Source organism: Dicentrarchus labrax, unplaced genomic scaffold, assembly GCF_905237075.1.
Source record: "Dicentrarchus labrax unplaced genomic scaffold, dlabrax2021, whole genome shotgun sequence".
NCBI classification, from domain to species: Eukaryota; Metazoa; Chordata; class Actinopteri; family Moronidae; genus Dicentrarchus; species Dicentrarchus labrax.
In genome coordinates, this window is record NW_026136709.1 from 22,044,847 (window position 1) to 22,068,073 (window position 23,227).

Here is a 23,227-nt window from a genome sequence, read left to right on the forward strand (position 1 = left end):
GATCAATAAGCAATCAACACTTGAATCTTCTTCAGTCAGAAATAAAACTTACACCAACATGGAGATAATTTATATTTATAGAAGCTGGATTGTGGAGATTTATATCAATCAGAAGTAAGATGTGATTTTAATATACAGATTTTGTTTTTGATGCAATATGAGAAAACAGAACAAATATATACACGTACATGATCATAATCACTAATAATGACACATTACATAAATTATAAACATGTTTGCTGATTGATTTCGTGTCAGAAGAAAAAACTTTGAAAAAACAAATGTTCTGGTGTTCAATGTGTGACCAATGTTCAACACAGCACTGACTTCTCACCAAAATCCAGATATTTCAGTGACTTTAAGTAACTCTAATCAATATTTTTATATTAACAATGGACCGAATATCAAAATGAAAACAGATAAATATCACCAATAACTGCAATAAGACAATCTGTTTGGATGTACTAGAAAAATAAAATATTTTAAAAGATATATATACAAACTTCGATTAAATCCAAACTTTCTACAGGTTTTATCTTCTTGTTACAAACAATTATCTGTTAAACTATGAGAAAAGTCTGGTATTTACAAAAGAGTATGAGGGCCACACGAGTAAAAACAAAAGTGGAAGGTGGAGGATTCATTTTGCATTTTTGCAATAGTCTAAAAAAGTCTAAAAAGTCTAAATATTGAGAATAAAGTTGACGTTTCAAGATTAGAGTTGAACTTTTAAGTCTAAGAGACTTGGGATGCAGCCTGTGAGTCCTGCTGGCTGTCCTACAGAGGAGAGGACAGAGATACACGATAATCAATGACAGTAAGACTTGATAACACAAGGCGCTGCGTCCTGTGTATAACATTATGATTATTACGATTAATGATCAGACTGTTTTGGTGGTGACCCCTCCCCATTTGGTGCCCTACACACAGACAGGAATGGTGTCTGATTCACAGGCATTCCCACAACAAAGCTCCCAAAGCGCTATGGCATATGGATTTGTACGATAAGCAGAAGCCATGCATAGCCATCAATGGTTGTACTGATGATTTTAGTCACTATGTTGTGTGGATAGAACAAAAACCCAACAGTAATAGTAGACTACTTTATCACATCCACTGAGCACTTGGGAGGATGCTCGGAGCGACTGCACATTGACAGATGAACAGAAAATGGGCACACAGATAAATCTGCAAGTTCTTCCTTCCCTTATTTTTTTTTAGGATTCATCTCATCAACTTCCAAAATTAAATAGAAGTATAATGTGGAAATTAACTTTCCACAAGGTGGAGCTACAACAGAAGACAAAACTTAAAATCAATTGTTGTGTTAATCTACAGTTACGTTGTCATAAACAGAACAAATGTGTAGAAGCAGTTTGAGAATATACAATAGTCCAGGTTGGAGGTGGAGGAGGTGGTTGAGTGTGGAGCAGAAGGAGTGGAGGAGTCTCAGTGTGTCTGCAGAGACTGTGTAGAAGGACAGAGCAGCAGCAGAGCAGTCCAGATACACTGATGATACTCTGTCACATCCAGAGGAACACACAGGGATGATGGTGGACTTGACATTGTGTCTGACAGTGGAGCTGATCTCGGAGCAGTTCAGACTGCAGCACTGAGAGTCATCTCCACTGGTTGTGATTCCTCTGTCAGTCACTACTGGATGAAGCTCTCCTCTCCACTCTACCTCCCAGTAACATGGCCCAGTCAGAGCTGATGCTGCTGCTTCAACCTCTCTGGATCATCAGGACACAGCTGATCCTCCAACACAACCTCTTTCCTCACCACTCACACTCTGACAGAGATCACTTCCAGCTGATGAGAGAAGAAGACAGACAACAGAAGTCATAAATCAGTGTTTACAGTCTCTCTCTGTCTTTCTGTCCAACCCTGAAGTCTGTCACCATCCTCCTCTCACAGCTTCACTGATGAAAGCAGTTCAGAGTCTCCAGTCTACAGTGTGGACTCTCCACAAGATCACACAGCAGCTTCACTCCTGAATCCTGTAGGTTGTTGTCTCTCAGGTCCAGCTCTCTCAGATGGGAGGGGTTGGACTTAAGAGCTGAGACCAGATAATCACAGCTGATCTCTGACAAACTGCAGCTCCTCAATCTGAATAAAGAATAAAAGATGTAAGTTTAGAAGACAATGTTCCTGCTTGAAATCATTCAGTGTTTAATAATCTGTTCAGAGCTGAAGAATGTTTAGAATGTACAAGTTTAGAAAATGGAAACTCCAAACACCTGAACCCAACAGCAGGTTGAAAACTGTAAAATACAAAAAGTTAAAAAGAGCTCTCATTAATATTAATGACAACGTGCTGCTGCTTCAATAAAGACGTAGTGACTTCAGCTCTTAACCTCTGCCAGCTCCACCAGTGGCTCCATCTATACAAACTCATGTTGTGCAGCCAAACACAAATAAAAACACAAAGAAACTGATTTAAGATTCAACTGAAGATCACAAAGCTGTCAAATATGTCAGGATGAATTTTGGGGAAATGTGATCAAAAGACATCTACAATCATTATTTTAGGAATAGTGGAGTCATAAAATCAAATTATCTTCAGTTTAAACTATTCAGTCAGTATAAACATCATATAGCTTCATAACAATGTTGGAAAAAGAAAATACTGAATATATTTGTTATTGTCTGATAGACAGAATAGATTATTCATTTAATTATTTATTGTATTTGTGTATTTTTTAGAGCAGCTATACAACATGTTGTGCTTTGGTTTTCTCCTGGTAGTTTTAGATGTGAAGCTTCTCTACGAGCTGCAGGTGAAACTCGCTCACAGGATCCTGACTAGCTGGACGCGCTCCAATACGATGTTGGCAGTAACATGACTCCAAAGACGGCAGGAAGTTAAAGGCCGAATGGACGAGATGGAGAGATAAAAACCTGAACTGTGACAGTTACTGTTTACTCATTGTGTCGGTTCAGTCAGAGTGTGTGTGTGTGTGTGTGTGTGAAATCTGGAAATCGGCCAATTAATTCTTAAATTATGGCTAAAAAGCTATTTTACCTTTGACCTTTGAGTCAAAAGTGTCACAGATTGAGTATTTTAAAACTAATATAAATAAAGACCGACATCAAGAGTTTAAGAGGTTCACAGTGAATTATCCAGTGTAGATTTTTCTTGTTATATTCAGGTTTTAAGTGTGGAGCTCAACATTGCTCTGCCACAGTCAATGGACTAAACCACTGAAGAAGAAAACAGACTTTAGCATTAAGATACTCAGTGTGGATCAGTATAATATCAGCCTTATGTCTGCACTTTACTGTCACCACAACTTTCACATCATATTAATCTCAGCACAGAAGGAAAAAATGGTGTCTGACCTCAGAGTCTCCAGTCTACAGTGTGGACTCTCCAGAAAACCACACAGCAGCTTCACTCCTGAATCCTGCAGATTGTTGTCACTCAGGTTCAGCTCTCTCAGATGGGAGGGGTTGGACTTCAGAGCTGAGACCAGATAATCACAGCTGATCTCTGTCAAACTGCAGCGCCACAAACTGAATAAAGAACAAAAGATCTAAGTTTAGAAGACAATGTTCCTGCTTGAAATCATTCAGTGTTTAATAATCTGTTCAGAGCTGAAGAAGGTTTAGAATGTACAAGTTTAGAAAATGGAAACTCCAAACACCTGAACCCAACAGCAGGTTGAAAACTGTAAAATACAAAAAGGTAAAAAGAGCTCTCATTAATATTAATGACAACGTGCTGCTGCTTCAATAAAGATGTAGTGACTTCAGCTCTTAACCTCTGCCAGCTCCACCAGTGGCTCCATCTATACAAACTCATGTTGTGCAGCCAAACACAAAGAAAAACACACAGAAACTGATTGAAGATTCAACTGAAGATCACAAAGCTGTCAAATATGTCAGGATGAATTTTGGGGAAATGTAAACAAAAGACATCTACAATCATTATTTTAGGAATAGTGGAGTCATAAAATCAAATTATCTTCAGTTTAAACTATTCAGTCAGTATAAACATCATATAGCTTCATAACAATGTTGGAAAAAGAAAATACTGAATATATTTGTTATTGTCTGATAGACAGAATAGATGATTTATTTATTTATTTATTGTATTTGTGTATTTTTTAGAGCAGCTATACAACATGTGGTGCTTTGGTTTTCTCCTGGTAGTTTTAGAAGTGAAGCTTCTCTACAAGCTGCAGGTGAAACTCGCTCACAGGATCCTGACTAGCTGGACGCGCTCCAATACGATGTTGGCAGTAACACGACTCCAAAGACGGCAGGAAGTTAAAGGCCGAATGGACGAGATGGAGAGATAAAAACCTGAACTGTGATAGTTACTGTTTACAGAGTGTGTGTGTGAAATCTGGAAATCGGCCAATTAATTCTTAAATTATGGCTAAAAAGCTATTTTACGGTCACAATGACCTTTGACCTTTGAGTCAAAAGTGTCACAGATTGAGTATTTTAAAACTAATATAAATAAAGACCGACATCAAGAGTTTAAAAGGTTCAGAGTGAATTATCCAGTGTAGATTCTTCTTGTTATATTCAGGTTTTAAATGTGGAGCTCAACATTGCTCTGCCACAGTCAATGGACTAAATCACTGAAGAAGAAAACAGACTTTAGCATTAAGATACTCAGTGTGGATCAGTATAATATCAGCCTTATGTCTGCACTTTACTGTCAGCACAACTTTCACATCATATTAATCTCAGCACAGAAGGAAAAAATGGTGTCTGACCTCAGAGTCTCCAGTCTACAGTGTGGACTCTCCAGAAAACCACACAGCAGCTTCACTCCTGAATCCTGCAGGTTGTTGTTACTCAGGTCCAGCTCTCTCAGATGGGAGGGGTTGGACTTCAGAGCTGAGACCAGATAATCACAGCTGATCTTTGACAAACTGCAACGACTCAATCTGAATAAAGAATAAATTATTTAAGTTTAGAAGACAATGTTCCTGCTTGAAATCATTCAGTGTTTAATGATATTGAGATTTATATAGCAGGAAAAAGACCTCGAGTACGATATAAAACATTACAGCTACTGAAAGAAAGAGGAGGCTGGGGTTTACCATCACAGAAACATTATTATATCTCAGCACAGATGAGAGCATCAGCTCTCAGGGTTCGGAGAGCAGTGATAAAAGAACATACATTGAAAGAAGATGTTAAAATCCTGAGTTGGTGTGCATATGATTCAGAGCTCACACTAAATAAACTCAACGATAGATTCAAAGTTTGGATAAAGAAAGGTATAATATCTCTATGCAGCATTATACAGAAAGATGAAATTCTGTGTTTTCAAAAATTAACAGATAATTTTTCATTGGAAAAACAGGATTTCTAAAGATATCTCCAATTAATAAATTACTATAATCAAAAAGAAAAATATCAGAGAAGCCAGTAAAACCTTTATGCATTTTCTCATGAATGCATATAACTCAGATATTAAAAGAGGGGTCATCTCTCAACTGTATAAGAGCCTCCACAATCTAAAAGTTCATTCAACAAAATATATAAAGGATAGATGGGAGAAGGAAGGAGACCTGACAATAACAGACAAACAATGGCAAAATATTTGTGTATTTCAATATGAGTACAAAATCTCATGCTTGGAAAGAATTGATGCTTGAAGAAGCAAATAGACTTTAGCATTAAGATACTCAGCGTGGATCAGTATAATATCAGCCTTATGTCTGCACTTTACTGTCAGCACAACTTTCACATCATATTAATCTCAGCACAGAAGGAAAAAATGGTGTCTGACCTCAGAGTCTCCAGTCTACAGTGTGGACTCTCCAGAAAACCACACAGCAGCTTCACTCCTGAATCCTGCAGATTGTTGTAACTCAGGTCCAGATATCTCAGATGGGAGGGGTTGGACTTCAGAGCTGAGCCCAGATAATCACAGCTGATCTCTGACAAACTGCAGTCACTCAATCTGAATAAAGAATAAAAGATGTAAGTTTAGAAAACAATGTTCCTGCTTGAAATCATTCAGTGTTTAATAATCTGTTCAGAGCTGAAGAAGGTTTAGAATCTACAAGTTTAGAAAATGTGAACAAAAGACATCTACAATATTTCTTTTAGGAATAGTGGAGTCATAAAATCAAAGCATCTTCAGTTTAAACTATTCAGTCAGTATAAACATCATATAGTTTCATAACAATGTTGGAAACAGAAAATACTGAATATATTTGTTATTGTCTGATAGTTGAAATAGAGATTATTTATTTATTTATTATATTTATCATTTTGTATTATAATGTAAAAAAAGAAAAGCACTGATCAATAACATGCTGCGGATCTCAGTCAGGTCTGTAATTGGAGGATCAATACTATATTGATCCTTTAAACATCTGCATTTGGAAATTGCTTTGATCTGTGTGTGTGTGTGTGTGTGTGTGTGTGTGTGTGTTCTGAAGGATCAATATTAATAATCAGACATTATTTATGAAAACACATTGAAATCAACAGAAACCAAAGAAATATTTCCCCTTCAGTAAACTTGATCAGTTTAAAACAAATATTAGTTCAGAGGATCTTCTGTATCCAGATGTGACCATTTACCAACAGTTATAAACATTAATTTACTTTAACAACTAACAGTGGACATTTTCTACTTTTTCTACTTCTTTAACAAACAGAAGTTTTTGTGACTGCAGACTAAATGAAGTTCAACAAACATGAAAATATGAACAAAAGCACATTTACAACTTTATGGATGTAAGTTATGTATGAACATAAAATAGATTCAATTGTTAATTAAACATATCAGATCTACAACAGTAACAGAGAGTCAGTGAACTGACCTCAGAGTCTCCAGTCTACAGTGTGGACTCTCCAGAAAACCACACAGCAGCTTCACTCCTGAATCCTGCAGATTGTTGTTACTCAGCTCCAGCTCTCTCAGATGGGAGGGGTTAGACTTCAGAGCTGAGCCCAGATAATCACAGCTGATCTCTGACAAACTGCAGTTCCTCAATCTGAATAAAGAATACATTCATGTCAACAGAGAACAATAACATGCTGTCAATCAAGTCTGTAATAATGATGAACTCAAAATACAGATGTTTTCTATAGAATTCCAAAAGGCCAATATCAAATAAATAAGAATTTATGACAGAAATAATAATTTAAGTAAAAACAAACCTCTTTAAACCAGCAGTTCTGATGTATCTCACACATTTAGACTATCCTCATCACCACTGTCATCTCCATCAACACACACTGACTGTGAGCTTCATCCTCAATCTTCTTTATAACTGGATCAAATGTGCACTGAGCAAAGAGAGCTGCATATTCTCTCTTAATCTTAAATGTAACCAAGTACCTTCCTGTACAAATACAGTGTATTATTTATGCTCCTGCTTACTGGTTGAGTCAGAACACAAAGTCACACACAATACTTCAAACACCTGCATTCAGAAATATGCTTGCTGCTTGTGTGTGTGTGTTTTAGAGTGTGTGTGTGCATGCATATTAGTAGCATATTAACTCTTTATTAGTAATTATTAAGCATGATTTAATGCCTTATACTGCATGACTATATTCTAACACTACTAAGCCATGAACTGAGACTCTTTCCTCAATAACCTCCTAATTACTGCTTAATGATAGTTAGTTGAATAACAAAACACAAAACTGTGTTAAGTGTTAATAGTGTCCAAATTCTCTCTAACTCAGAATATGTTCTTCATTTTAAATTGAGGTCTTGGTCCCATTTTATTATGCTTTGCTCAGTGTGGGTCAAAGTCACCAGACTGAGAACTATTACATTTGTATTCAACTTGAATATTAATCTTTTACATCTTTTACAACCCTTTACATCAAGTCTCTCCTCTGTGTCTCTTTCACTGTGTGTTTGCACAAACACACGCAAACACACGCACACTGTTTTTACTGGGGATCTGGGGCAAACAAGGATAAATTGGATTAGATTAGGTAGATAACCCTAACCCTTCTGTTACACATACAAATTTGGTAGATATACACTGTACAAGAGCAAAATACAAGAACTGACCTCAGAGTCTCCAGTCTAGAGTTTTTACTCTCCAGTCCAGCACACAACAGCTTCACTCCTGAATCCTGCAGCTTGTTGTCACTCAGGTCCAGATCTCTCAGATGGGAGGGGTTGGACTTCAGAGCTGAGGCCACAACTTCACAGTGAGTCTCTGAGAGTCCACATGAGGAAAGTCTGTAATGACAGAATATAAATTTAAGTTTAATTAAAGCTGAAAGCAGCGTTGGGCGGGACCTCGCACTCCACACAACTCGGGGCGTGCTGCGGCCGCGTTGCGTGTCATCGTTACATGTGCGGACCAAAACATGAAATTTCACGTAAATCAGCTCAAAATGGCCACGCAGCGCTTACTTCGTGTTGCTGGTAGGTGGCACTATCACTATGTCTTAATATTGTCATGTAGACAAGTTCAGGGCGGGACTGTTATCAAGCATTTGAAGTACGGAGCCGATTGGACAATGTACACTCAAGTTATAGCGAATTCATGTTTTGTGGCGGCCAATCAAAATTTCCCGCCACCTCACAGACACGCCCCCTCACCACAGTCAACACATATCATCAACAATGTGTTTTGCATTTTATAAGTACATTTCAGCTGGATCTGATCATCCTGCGAGGAGTAGAACATGAAAGTATAAAACGTGATACTTCCTGTTACCAGTATGTGGCGCTATCACTATGTCTGAATATTGTCATGTAGACGTGTTCAGGGTGGGACTGTTATCAACCACATGAAGTTTCATTGAGATTGGATCATGTACGCTGAAGTTATGAGGATGTGTTCAGGGTGGGACTGTACACTGAAGATGAGTACTATCTGTTTGATGGCCAATCGGTGGAATTCGACACGTCAAATCAGCACCATTCTTTGACTGTACTCACAAATTTTGAAGCATATCCGATAAATACCCTAGGAGGAGTTCGTTCAAATACAATGCGAAAAAGTTCGCCGAAAGTGCACACGGAATTCACTATGGCCAACTTTGAGGGCACGCCACGGACACACCCTTCAATGTACATGCACAAATAGCACAACTTTTAATCAGAACCATTTTTTGACTGTATTCACAAATTTTGAAGCAGATCCAATAAATTCCCTAGGAGGAGTTCGTTCAAATACAATGCGAAAAAGTTCGCCGAAAGTGAAAATCAAAATCAAAATGGCCGACTACACGTGCCCTGTGAATTTCATATTCATAACTATTACGGTCTCCGCACAGTGATTTACCATGCCACCAGAGCGCCACCTAGCGGCGGATTGTTGACACATTTTTTAGCAAGCCTCAGGGAGCCATGGGGAAGCATCGTACCAAGTTTCATCTTAATCACACATACCGTTTTAGAGACATAAACTTCTTCATTTTAAAGAGCGCCACCTAGTGACGATGGCCTGAAGTTGTGCATGATGCTTAAGGAAGACATGTGGAACTATGGACTCAAGGTTGGTGTCAATCGGACATACCAATGTGGAGAAATTGTCCACTTCCTTTTTTGACAAAAAATCCACATGAAGTGCTAATTTTATAACGTGCTGGTTTTTTGAAATATCAAAATTTTGTTAATCACTTTTTTATTATGAGGGTCCTCAGATGCTACGTGAAAAATTTTGTGCGAATCGGACAAAGCGCATGGGGGGAACACGGAAAAGTAGTTTATGGACATTTCACGCTCTAGCGGAGAAAAATTATAGGCGGAAGTGGGCGGGGCCTATATGGGGAGATTCAGCTCTATTCACCGAACGTGTGGATATGAGGTTTTTGAATGTGCGACAAACTATGCAAAAGTTATTAGCGCATTTTTTATGATAGTAGCGCCACCTAGTCGCCAACCTGAAAGCGACGCATAGAATATCCCCATTTTCACCACGCCTGACAAATTTTCCAAATAAAATTTACTTTTCGTATATGTTCAGGGGGGCAAAAACGCAATCAAAAGTGCTAAAAATAATAAGGAAGAAGAAACATAGCAAATACAGCAAATAATAATAATAAAGTGCATAAAAATACAACTCGCCATTACGCTGAATTAGTGGGAGCCCTGAGCTTGTTTCTCCGCAACGAGCCGGTCCCATCTAGAGGTAATGGGAGACAATGACACCCGAAGTGTGTTCCTTGTGTCCAGGCTATTCCGTAATTCTGTTTCGGTCTCTGTCACTGCAGGAAACCCCGCTTCACAAAGATAGGATGTTGGAAAGGGAAGCGGGGTTTTCAGTGCTTTTGTGGCGATCTCAGGATATTCTGCTTTGACTTTAATCCAGAACAGCGGCAGAGTTGTTGTCTCAAACATAGTTTTAAGGCCACCGTCATTTTCAATCTCCAGCAGTTGATCTTCTTCTGGCACAGACAGGCTCGATTCACCTGGTTTGTTCACAAATGGATCTCGGATCCATTCTTTCGCAGTTCGTGGGTCTTTTGTTGTTGGGAAGTACCGCTCGAACTCTTTTAAAAGCAAAGACAGGTGATCGTGCACCAGCTGGGAGAATGGCGGTTCAGGCTCAGTCTTTTCCAAAATCCCTGCTAATTGAAAGAAATCTCTGCAGCGGCTCTCGTAAGTCAAACACTCTGGCCAACGATCTCCCTTTAGATAGCCATCTTACTTCTGTGTGTAAGAGAAGGCATCTGTACTCTGCGTCCATCTCCTCACAAAGCTGCTCGAACAGTCGAGTTAAGGGCATGTGCTTTGATGTGGTTAATAACTTTAACGACATCATTCAATACACTGTTAAGTTCAGGTGACTTTTTTCACTGCGGTCAGGCAGCGGTCTCTCTGATCTCTGTGGTCAAATCAGCTGCACCTAAATGTCGAGTGTACAAGTAGGGTATTTACTTCCAGTTTTCAAAATAAAGGTATTAAAAATAGTAAGCTATATATCGAACCTACATTTAAAATAAAATATATTACATTGAAGTTTTTCATGCGCCCATGATGAATAAAAAACATACTTAATATCAATTATCTTTACTGCACCAGTGTGGAGAAATGCCAAAACAAAAGTTCCATATTTGTATCTCCAAGTGGCATCTTTTCTTATATTTGAGGTACTGTAAAAACACATTGCTCAATAATTCCTGGCTATGGATGGTATATTTGACTTCTACACATATAAGACTACACACACACTCAATATCAAGCATTTTTACTGCACCAATGTGGAGAAATTCAACAATAAAATTCCATATTTGGCTTCATTGCCTCGTTTGTTAGCCTGTCGCCACATATTATGCAGAGCGGGCTTGGCGATAAATCCGTATTTTAAGTAGGACTCCTGATATTGTATTTTAAATGCAGCTTTCTTTTTCTTGGAAGTCGTAGGCTCTTCTTCTGTCTCCTCATTGGGCCTTTTCCCCTTTCCAAAGACTTTTGTTCTTTACTCATTTTTGCTAGCTTGAAGGCTGAACTGGGGTAACATATCACATGACCAAGACGTGCGTCTTTACCTGTCTTTACCTGTGTCAGAGAATGTCTAATAAGGGGAGAAGTTCCACTCTTGGTAAACTTCCGGCTTCTGAACTGTTGCAGTTCCACTCTGGTTCCATGTGAGGGCGCTCACAGGATGAGTGCAGAATGAATGGTGGTCTATGGGGCTATACCCTCAAAATCCACTTTTCTCAGGATATAATTTTTTGTCTAGTAATTTGAATGTTGCATTCAAAAGGGGAAGCAAAGAAATTACACATTGCTGGGTGTTAGATTTTTTAGAGTCACTTATTTGCTTTAAAAAGTCTTTTAAAATGTCAATGACGTCATACACATCGTACGGCCAGAGATACCGCTTTACGGCAAGCCTCGAGTCTGCGCTCTGCACTTCCTTTTCTCTCGAGGCATCGACAACACAGCTGACACAGGTTAGGCTCTCCCTGTCAATACACGTGCTATAAAGAGTTTTTGTTTTGCTGTTTTAAACACCATGCCGAAATCCTGCTTCAGATGCCACGATGCCATCAAGCGGGATCTCTGGTTGTAATCAGTCCTTCACTGACCAATCAGCGTTCATTAGCAGAATGCTAGCGTGTTATGGGCAACAACAACTCGTCCTGTAAGAAATCGAAAGGACATAAGTACTCGTTCATTCAACTTTCGACCTATAACCCATGTTGAACTTGCAAAAACTACAATCAAATCTGAGATTTCTCAATGACAATCAGGTTAAGGAGACCAATTCAGCCGTTTAGCTCAATAGACTCCCATTCATTTTGCACTCATGGGCGATCGCCCCCAGTGGAACTCTGGTGGAACTGCAACCAAAATTCGGTATAATGGTCTCGTGAACTCGGAACCCGAGTTGGAAAGTGTAAATCTCGCAGCTATCTCGCGACATTTCACCGAGACACACCCCCTTTTGGTCGGAATTTCAGCCGTCCAGCTCGGGGTACCTCAGAGTACACCAAGCTGAACGGGGGGGAACGTACGACCCGCAAAACAAAAATAGCAGCGCCCATATTAAGATGTATTTTCTTTGTATTTGTACTACGTTGGTCATTTTAATGTCGATTTTAAATGCTCCTACACACTTGTTTACGTTGCTGCTTTAGTCCGGTCACCAATTTATGCATTGCACGGTGTTGCTGTGCGTGCAATACAATGTAAAGTTTTGTTTTCAAGCTGGTTTGCTAAAAAAGCTAACGTAGCTAACAATAGCACTAGCCTGCCACTGCCCCTGGTGGCTCGAGACAAACGCCACAGCACTTGTTGAAATTGAAATAGGCGAAAATGGCAAAATATTATTGAAATGTAAGACTTGGAATAACGGAATTACTTGAAATGTTAGTGTTTCTGTAGAAAAACATGTTATTATTTCACATTGAGCTTGTTTAGATGAGCCACAAGCAATAACAAGACAGCTGCTGCACTTCTTTCCGACTCGTAATGCCCAAAGACAAACTGGAACGCTATAAGTGGTACAAGCCAGGCAATGACGTCACGTTCTCGCGGCAGAACAACTCGGGCTCTGAGTTCACGAGGCAAATGGATAGCATCATTAATAGAGAGTGGCCAGGCTCTCCGTAGACGGGCTCTGCCTGTGTCAAGACGCACAGACGGATGTAATTGGGGGAGAATCCGGTCATTTTTCAAAATAAAACATCTTTCAGATTCTGATCATCAATAAAATATTTATTTATTTATTTTTCTGTGTGGCCCGGTAGCAAATGACCCACCGACCGGTACTAGTCCGCGGCCCGGTGGTTGGGGACCGCTGAGTTAAGTGACTCCTATTGCAATAATAGTATAATAAACCTTTTCCACAGGAGTCATTTTGATATGAGACAGGAGGGTAAACATAGGTGTTACCAATGACACTAATTAAGGTTCTGTTACATTCAGGTCAAACACAGTCAGGGTGCTGCTACTGTGCATCATGGCTCACTGGAAAGGCTCTGCTACACTAAATGAACCTTCATTAGTAAAGAAGCTCTCTCCTTTTCCCTCTCTCTCTCTGGTGGTATTTGAATGGACTCGTCTGTAAACTGGTTTATAAATCAATATTATTTAGAAATAAAAAACATGTGAAAAGACGTTCTTTATCAAGAACTAAACAATATAATCTTTACTCTAATACTGATGGCTTCAACGTTACATTGATATATAATGTTAATCACATCTGGACTTACTGAGCCTTTCTGCAGTTCCTCACAGCTGGAATCAGTCTCTGTCGTCCCTGGTCTGATGTGTTGTACTTCTTCAGGTTCAACTCATCCAGAACCTCCTCTGACATCTGCAGCATGTAGGCCAGAGCTGAGCAGTGGATCTCAGAGAGTTTCTTCTCTGATCTGTTCTCTGACTTCAGGAACTCTTGGATCTCCTGATGGACTGAGTGGTCGTTCATCTCCATCAGACAGTGGAAGATGTTGATGCTTCTGTCAGGAGAGATATCATCACTGTTCATCTCCTTCAGGTTGTTGATGGCTCTCTGGGTGATTTCTGGACTGTTGTCTGACTGACCCAGCAGGCCTCCTAAGACTCTCTGGTTGGACTTCAGAGAGAGGCCATGAAGGAAGCGAACAAACAGGTCCAGGTGGCCATTTTTACTTTTGAGGGATTTCTCTAAGGTATCTCTCAGGAAGGCATCCATAGATGTGTCATGAAGATCATCATGACAGTCAAGGCTATGATAATTTCCAAAAAACTGTAAAATCTCCTGGAAAAGAGTCTTTGGTTTTGTGTCCCTGGTGTAGTTTCTCCCCAGGAAGTCCTTCAGTACGTCTATGTTCCTGTTGATGTGACAGTGGAACATGTAGACTGCAGCCAGAAACTCCTGAATGCTCAGATGAACAAAGCAGTAGACTGTTTTCTGGAAGATCACACTCTCTCTTTTGAAGATCTCTGTACAAACTCCTGAGTACACCGAGGCCTCTGTGACATCAAGACCACACTGCTCCAGGTCTTCTTGGTAAAACATGATGTTTCCTTTCTCCAGCTGTTCAAACGCCAGCCTCCCCAGCTTCAGAAGAACTTCCCTGTCAACCTCCATCAGCTCCTGTGGACTCTTCTCATGTCCCTCATCATACTTCTGCTTCTTCCTCTTTGTCTGAACCAGCAGGAAGTGTGAGTACATGTCAGTCAGGGTCTTGGGCAGCTCTCCTCTCTGGTCTGTAGTCAACATGTGGTCCAGAACTGTAGCAGAGATCCAACAGAAGACTGGGATTAGACACATAATGTGGAGGCTCCTGGAGGTCTTGATGTGTGAGATGATTCTGCTGGACAGATCTTCATCACTGACTCTCCTCCTGAAGTACTCCTCCTTCTGGGCGTCAGTGAAGCCTCGTACTTCTGTTACCCTGTCGACACATTTAGGAGGGATCTGATTGGCTGCTGCAGGTCTGGAAGTTATCCAGACGAGAGCTGGGGGAAGCAGATTCCCCTTGATGAGGTTTGTCAACAGCACGTTGACTGAAGACTTCTGTGTGACGTCAGACACAACCTCATTGTTGTGGAAATCCAGTGAAAGTCTGCTTTCATCCAGGCCGTCAAAGATGAACAAAAGTTTACAGACAGCAAGCTGCTCTGCTGTGACCTTCTGTAATGTTGGATGGAAAACATGGAGCAGCGTGAGAAGACTGTACTGCTCATCTTTGATCAGGTTCAGCTCCCTGAACGAAAGCAGAACCACCAGACTGACATCTTGGTTTTCCAAGCCCTCTGCCCAGTCCAGAGTGAACTTCTGCACTGAGAAGGTTTTTCCAATGCCAGCGACGCCGTTCGTCAGAACCACTCTGATGTGTCTCTGTTGGTCAGGTGAGGCTTTTAAGATGTCGTGGCACTTGATTGGAGTGTCATGGAGGGTCTCCATCTTGGAAGCTGTCTCCAGCTGCCTCACCTCATGTTGGGTATTAACCTCTTCACTCTGTCCCTCTGTGATGTAGAGCTCAGTGTAGATCCTGTTGAGGAGGGTGCCACTTCCTGTTTCATCAGTTCCTTCAGTCACATGTTTACATCTCGTCTTCAGACTGATCTTATGATCTTCTAAAACCTCCTGCAGACCACCACTCACTAAAAAGAGAAACAGATTTGAGTCAAAACAAAGAAGATTTGACAATCTGATGATTATTTTCATTACCAATAAAAAGATCAATACACAAATATAAACAGAAGTAAACCTTATAAAGTCCACACAGTGCACGATATGAGGAATATCTGTGATGTGCAATAACACTGTTCAATATTGTGATGACGATATGACTTGCGATAAAAACAAACATTAAAGAGTTCATATTGGCTATGCAGTTCCTATGTCAGCCTGGTTTTCTCTTAATTAAGAACTGGATAAGAATGTAATATTTTAAATAAAACTACATGTTGTTTCTAGAGCAGAAACTGTAATGTTTACAACTGCAACGTCACTATAAGAACTCAATAATATCTCACTGTAAACAAATCTAAAATGTCAATAAAAAGAAATAATATTCCTGACATCAAAATACTGAATGAAGGTTAGAGTATCTGTCATTCATTCTGAATCTGATGTGAGACTCTCCTGGTTTGTCTCAGCCAGCAGCTCAGTTGAAAACAAGAATTTGCCAGATATTAAGATACGTGGCAAACTAAACTAAACACAGAGCTTTTATTTTGGTAGCAATTCACTATTAGCTGAGCTCAGCGCTGTGCTTGTGTAAAACATAGAGGAGGTGGATGAGAGAAAGCGGACAGAGCAGATATCACTTCTCCACAGGTTTACATGGTTTTACTTGTTGAACAGTGCATTGATAAAGTGTTGGCTTTTTACTAGCAACACTTTTATTGCACTGACTGATGAGCGTAGTTGTCGTCAAGTGTTTCCACACAGAGGTGGTTTTGGTTTGAGGGAGGAGACCATCTCAGGTCAGCCTGTTAATGACCGCTCGGTCAGTCAGTCACTCATGTAGCTGCGTCTTTTTGAAGCTGTGATGCCGGGAACCAGATTTTCACTCATGTCACAAAAACCTCTGTGCCACATGTAAGTTAGCACAATATGCTGAAGGATTTTGTCATCTTGTGCCTAAACTACTGCAACTCACTCCTGTCTGCCTGCATGTGCCATCTGACCTCTGCAGCTCATCCAGAATGCAGCAGCTCAGCTGGTCTTCAACCTACTGAAGCTCTCCCACACTACACTGCTCCTCCACACCCTGCACTGGCTACTGGTGGCTGATCCAATCTATTTTCTAGTCACTGGTTCATGCCTACTGTGCTGCCAATGGTTCAGACTCATCCTACATCCAGGACAAGTAGCAGTTGAAGATGTTCAGCTTATTTGATGAAGTTGATGAAGTTACATGATACATGCAGTTTTTGTGTTGTATCCACATGGTTGAATGAACTTATTGTTAGTCTCTAAATAAACTTAATTTAATGAAATGTAGCAGATTAGATTTTTAAGATGTACAGTCTTACTTTGTACAGTGCTGGTCTGACTGTCTGTCTGCAGTCCAGCTCTTGTTCTGGATCTTTCTCCACACTGGGGACAGGAGGAGTCTCCTGATGAAGCAGACTGGTCCCAGTATGAGGTGATGCAGTGTCCACAGCTGGTAGAGACTGGATCCTTCAGGACGTCCTGACACAAAACACAGCAGGACAGCTGCTCCTCCACAGAAACATGACTCCTCTTCCTCTCTCTGTGAAGACATTTCTTTATTACTAAAATGATTTGTTGATTGTTGATGAATACTGAGATTTGTCCAACACTGTCTGGAAGCTCAGATGGTCACAGAGAACATTAAAAGTGTTGTTAACTTTTCTGTTTGAATTCAGCATTCAGTCTGTAATGAAAATGATTCCTTTTATTTCAACTCTCCTGCTTTCATAAACACTGAGTGCTTTTCCTATCTGTCTGTCTTATTAAACATTTATTGATCTGCCTGTAGTTTGTTATTAATACAAACTCGACACTTCCTGCAGCTGCTTCACAATAAAAGCCTTCCATTAAAGAGAGCTGATTATGTCCTTCACTGTTCTACAGTCACTTTGGGCAGATTAGCTTGTGTTAGTTTAAACTGAGGTTAGAAGTGCTCTAAATAATTATGATAGACCAGCAGTTTACTGTAAGACACATAGCACGAAACAGTGGTGTCACAGGTTCAACTACAAACTGTTTATTTGTTTGTTTTTCATTCCTTTTATGTTTCCTGTCACTCTATATTGTCAACTATAAAAAGAACTCTCCAAATCTACATTTGACATTTTCTGTCCCTGTTTTTAAATCTGCAGATAACTTTTACATAAATAAATGGATGTTTGTTTCTTCATCTTTAGAAACAATATATTTAATTACACATTAGAAACAGATTCTTTCAGATAATAGTTACAAATATTTACAGTGACTTCAACATCAGAGCAAAAATATATGAATATTATTATATTATATATGAAATATAAATTCTGAAACAGAAGTTCTCAAGTGTTTTGTTAAAGAAATAAAATAAGATACATTTTAGTTTGAAACAGTGTCTGCACTAATAGTTCTGCATCATGAAAATAAATCTATTTTGTCTTCATGCTCAATGAATCATCTTCCATCAGGTCAGTTTACAGTAAAAACAGTTTCTTACTTTGTGTCTGAGGGTCCAGGTTCATTACTGAAGTCTGGAGGATCATGTATGGACAGATCACTCTTCATAGACAGACAGCTGGACACTGGAGACTCCGCTCTGTCCTCCTCTTCCTCCACACAAACACTCATCTTCTGCACTTCAGTCAGTCTAAAAAGTAAAACATTAACAGACTGAGCTCAGAGCACAATAATAAGGAAACACACACGTACACACAAACACACACACACACACACACACACACACACACACACACTCTGTATAGTATATAGAGTATACAGTATAATATAGAGCTCCACCTGGTCACTTTTCTTTAACCCTGTACTTGTTTTCTTGGGTTACAGTAGCTTTAATCTGTATTATTCAGTCAATCACAACTTTGTATCCACAGATGAATCAAACTGTTGAGTTCATTCTAACATTTCTGTCCTCTACAGTCCACAGGAAGAAAACTGACTCAGAAACTTTGACAGTAAAATAATAATAATGTTGTATTAACACTCACCCTGCCTCAGCCTTCAGTTTCCCTCCTTCTGCTCTGTCGACTCAAAATGGAGACTGAACCAACTGAACACTTTCACTTTCACCTGGTGTTATGTGAGCTACCTGGTCAGCTCCTCCCCTCTCTATGTAGAGGAACATAAGATAATTCCTTTATTTATCCCCCTAAGGAGAAATTCAGGTTGACACAGCAGCAATAGGGCAAAGCAGCGCAAAAACAGAAAACAAAGAATATCACAGTAAAAAAATTGCTAATATTATTAATATTAGAAGATATAAAAACTCTAAATTAAAGTATATACACTATTTGTTGTTCAAGTAGGACATGGAGTCCAAAATATGAGCAGAAAATTAAAACTTGACTAAAACTAAAAAACTAAAACTAAACTAAAATTACTAAACTACTAAAGTGGAAATTAAATATAAATAGTGCAAAAGGTTTGTACGTTGTAGGTAGGAGTTCTAAACCAGTCTTTATCTGCTGGGGTTGGAGGAACTGGGAGCTGTGGCGTTGTGGAGTCTGGTGAGACTCAGGTGAGTTTACACAGATCAACTTGTTCAACATGAGCGTCTCTCTCAGCTTGTAAAGACAATGAAATTGAGTTTTGATCAAAATGTTGGTACTTAAATGTTGTTTAAATAATATAATTAAACTAAAAAATTTAAACTAAATGAACTAAATGTTTTTTTTTAACATTTCCCCATTTGTGGGGGATGATACTCGGGGGCTGATCTATATAAAAATATCCATGCCGTGACAAGAGGGTAGCATAGAGACTTTAAAGATTGGCCAAAATACATGCCAATTTAATTGCAGACAATAACTCAAAAACATGACCTTATTGTGGTACATTAAAGGTCCAATGTGAAGGATTTAGTGGCATCCAGCAGTGTAGTTTCAGACTGCAACTCACTGGCTTCCCCCTCCCTTTCCAAGTGTGAGGGAGAGAGACTACGCCACAGGTTAAAGTTAAAGGTAATGAAAACATGATTGTTATATTCAGGTGATCATACACTAACTAAAACATACCTATGAATATTTTCCATTTCTGCCAACAGAGCCTCCTAAAGGTTACACACTGGACCTTTAATAAAGCATTGAAAAGAAATATCTAAAGGTGACATTAGAAATCCATAAATTGTAATAAGTTTCATTTCATAATCTTCAGAGATTTTTCCAAATACATGTCCACACAGTGTGATACATTAGTGGTTCAAACGGTAAAGGCCTTGCTAATCATACATACGCCCAACTGAACATTTATGGGACATGTGATAACAACTGACCATGACCTGAAGTCAATGTAAAATAAGCAGATGAAAGTAAGTTGACGTTAGTATTATGTGGACCGAGCCCTGTGACAGAGAGAACACATATTGCATAATAAAAAAGAATGTACTCAAATTGACATAAATTATTCACATCTCTTTTTCCATTGAACCTAAGACTATCATTTAATCCACAATGTGGCCATAACAGATCATTAAATCCATTTCTGTTGTTTTAACACAGGTGAACATGCAATACTGTGAATTAATAATTATCATTAACTTTAAATTCAGCTTCTGTCTGTTCCCAAATCAGATAGCTGTATCCATTATATTAAATTATGGACTAATACTCACAAAGTTACCACAACACCTGAACACACCACAAGAAGACCAGCTATAACAAAGTAGGCTGCAGGAAATACTGTTCATGTGTACTAATAAACCATTTCTGTGATAGAACAGTAAATATGTGTGTGCAGGCAGCCTTTCACACTGTTGTTCAATCAAACCTCAACATTACTGGGCAGCTGGTGGAGCTACAATCAAGAGAAGATGGCCGCACACTGAACTCCACTGATTTTATTACCAACGTTTGGACCACACTCGGTCCTCGCCTTGACAAAGTTTAGTGTTCGCTCATCTTCTCTTCATTAAGTTAATTGCTATAATGAAGTGTAACATACACAGTTATTTACTCTCTTTATGGGTCTAACATTCAGCCGTTAGTAATACCAGGCGGCGCATGCGAGGAAACCAAAGTTAACGGCAGAGGAACTGCTCTTGTTCTAAAACGTCAGATTGTGACAGACTTTTTAATAGCTGTTAGAAAATATGTGTAGGCAGACCTGAGTGTATATCTGATTATTTGACTGTGTTAACATCCATAAAATAAAGCAGCTTCAAGTGAACTACATCTCAGCGTCCGCCTGTGTTTCTGACTGCAACATTACCATTCACAACTAAGAGTTAATAAAGTAATAAAGTACTGTAATGGAACATTTGTCCTGACCAGAAAGTAATAAAGCAATAAATGTGTTTCTGCATACGCAGCAACAGGTGACTTATTGAAAGGCCTGACCTTCGTTCTCACAGTTCAGAGAGGGGCTGTTAGCTGATACATTTCACTGTGACTGTTAGGTGATAACAAATGTAAGGGAGGAATGCTTCTAATGCTTCTAAAGATGTATAAAACCCAGTGTGGGACTGCCCCACTCCGAGCATTTTCTTTTACATCACAGAACTGTTCCTCTTGCTGCAAGATCAAAAACAACAAAACCTTTAAGGACTAATTGCTTGACTCAAGATCTTTATTTTTTTGTTTTGGTGAGTGTCTTACAGGAAACTCACAGGTACTCTAGTGCTACCCCGGCCACCCCTCTAGGTCCGCCCCCTGGCTGTGTGCTGTCTGAATGCAGATGAGACAGGAAAACTCTTGAAATCCACAGAAGAAATTCAACAAAGAGGCTTCATTTACAGCAATGTGCATGAAATATATCAGTCTGTATAGAAGTTACATCACATGACAAGTACAAGTTAGTTCTTAGTATCAGGATGTGTGAGGTTTCTACAATCTGATACAGAATATTAGCAGATTATACAAATATAAAAAACATCAAGTATACAGAAACATAATCTCACTCTAAAAAGAAAATCACAGAGATAAAGCTCAGGGATGAAATGAAACCAGTCACACCAGCACACAGACATATAAATACATGATTAGTACCGACAAAGAAGGAAGAAGGAAGCTCCTGAAGCTCAGTTTAAATGTCATTCAGTAAACAACACCACCACCTGCTGGCCAAAAGGATACATTACAACCACAATCACTGTTTATTCACTGACACATAAAGTACTATTGAGGGTGAAAGTGGAAATGTTTGTGTGTTTATTAGTGGTCCAAAAGTAGTAGCAGTGGCAGTGGTAGTTGATATCTTCTGTGTACTTATTGTGGAGCCTCTTTCCTAATGTTTATCTGCATATAAATGTTCCTTCAGTAAAAGTACAGAAGTATTTATAAGTATTAAAAGTAGTCACTGTGCAGATGTAAGCAGCAGTTTAATGCTGTAAGTGATTCAGGCGGGTGGAGATCATTTAAATACTTCACATGTTCTTGTGTCGTGTAATCTGTAAAAATGCATCATGTTTTATTTGTTGATCCCATGTGTTGTTTGTAAAATGTGAACCTGCAGAGTAACTAGTAGGATGACAGCTGTCAGGTACATGTAGTGCAGTAAAACGTCCAATACTTCCAATGTAGTGGAGTACAAGTACCTCCACAATGTACTTAATGCAGTACTTGAATGTACTTAGTTACTTTTCACATCTAGATTTACTTAGTCAGCAGATGGTTCAGTTTGGACGAGTAATAGTAATAGTAGTAACAGTAAAAGTAATGATAGTAATAGTAATGATAGTTGTAGTATTTGTAACTACAGAAGTGATGGTTACAGTTACAGTTACAGTCAGTGGTGGAAAGTAACTGAGTACATTCACTCAAGGCCTGTACTTGAGTACAGTTTGAGGTATTTGTACTTTAATATTTAAATGTCATTCTACTTTATACATTTACTGCACTACACTGAAGTCCTGGACTTTTTACTGCAGGACATTTACCTGACAGCTGTTAGACGACGAGTTATTAGCAGATATTTTACATACAAAACATGCACTCTGCTCCACTACATTTCACAGGGAACTACTGTATTCTTTACATTCATCTGACAGCAGCAGCTATCTTATAAAATCCACTGTTACTAATTCAACCAGTAGTTTCCAACATTCTTGTCTTATAAAAATACATCATCTAGTCGGGGCTCTTTGTCAAATATCAGATGTGTGTGAGTCGTTAGCAGTTCTCCTCTGAACCTACGTCTTTTATCTAAATACCAAAACAGTTTGAGGCCCAAACAAGTAAAACACAATATTTCACAAATAAGAAACTGAGCATTTTCTTAATTAACTCAATCAATAAACACATGTGGAATGACACATAACAACGTTGTTTAATATCTTTTGCTCATTACAGAAGAAAAAAACATTTCACTGACAGTTTTATGCAGATGGGGACTCAACTTATTTCTCATTTATTAGTTTAGTTAATTATATTTATTTATCAGGGACCATAAACAAAAACACATTAATCTCATACAAGGAGCAGAGATGCATTTTACCAGATTTGGCTACTAATTAATTTCCATCTGCAGTCCCTGGGCAGGTCCACATAAACACTAATTACGACCATTTTAAAGACAGAAAGTGATGAAAGTTTATCCCCATTCTTACACTTTCATTAGTGTTGTTGCATTCAGCTCATCAGTAAACACACTGTAAACACACTGCTTTCTGTAAATAATGCAACCTGTTACAGAATATGATGGATTCATATGAAATAAGAACATAAACATACAGAATAAAAAAG

General features: G+C 39.0%; 1 protein-coding gene across 1 annotated transcript in view; it reads right to left on the reverse strand.

The window, feature by feature from the left end:
• LOC127369534 (NACHT, LRR and PYD domains-containing protein 5-like) overlaps positions 1-23,227 on the reverse strand; it is a 203,834-nt gene that overhangs the window by 170,464 nt on the left and 10,143 nt on the right. The window contains exon 2 of the mRNA XM_051411007.1: positions 18,034-18,183. Within this exon, the coding sequence (XP_051266967.1) occupies positions 18,034-18,164 (131 nt within the window). The 5' untranslated portion in view covers positions 18,165-18,183. The remainder of the gene's footprint in view (positions 1-18,033; positions 18,184-23,227) is intronic.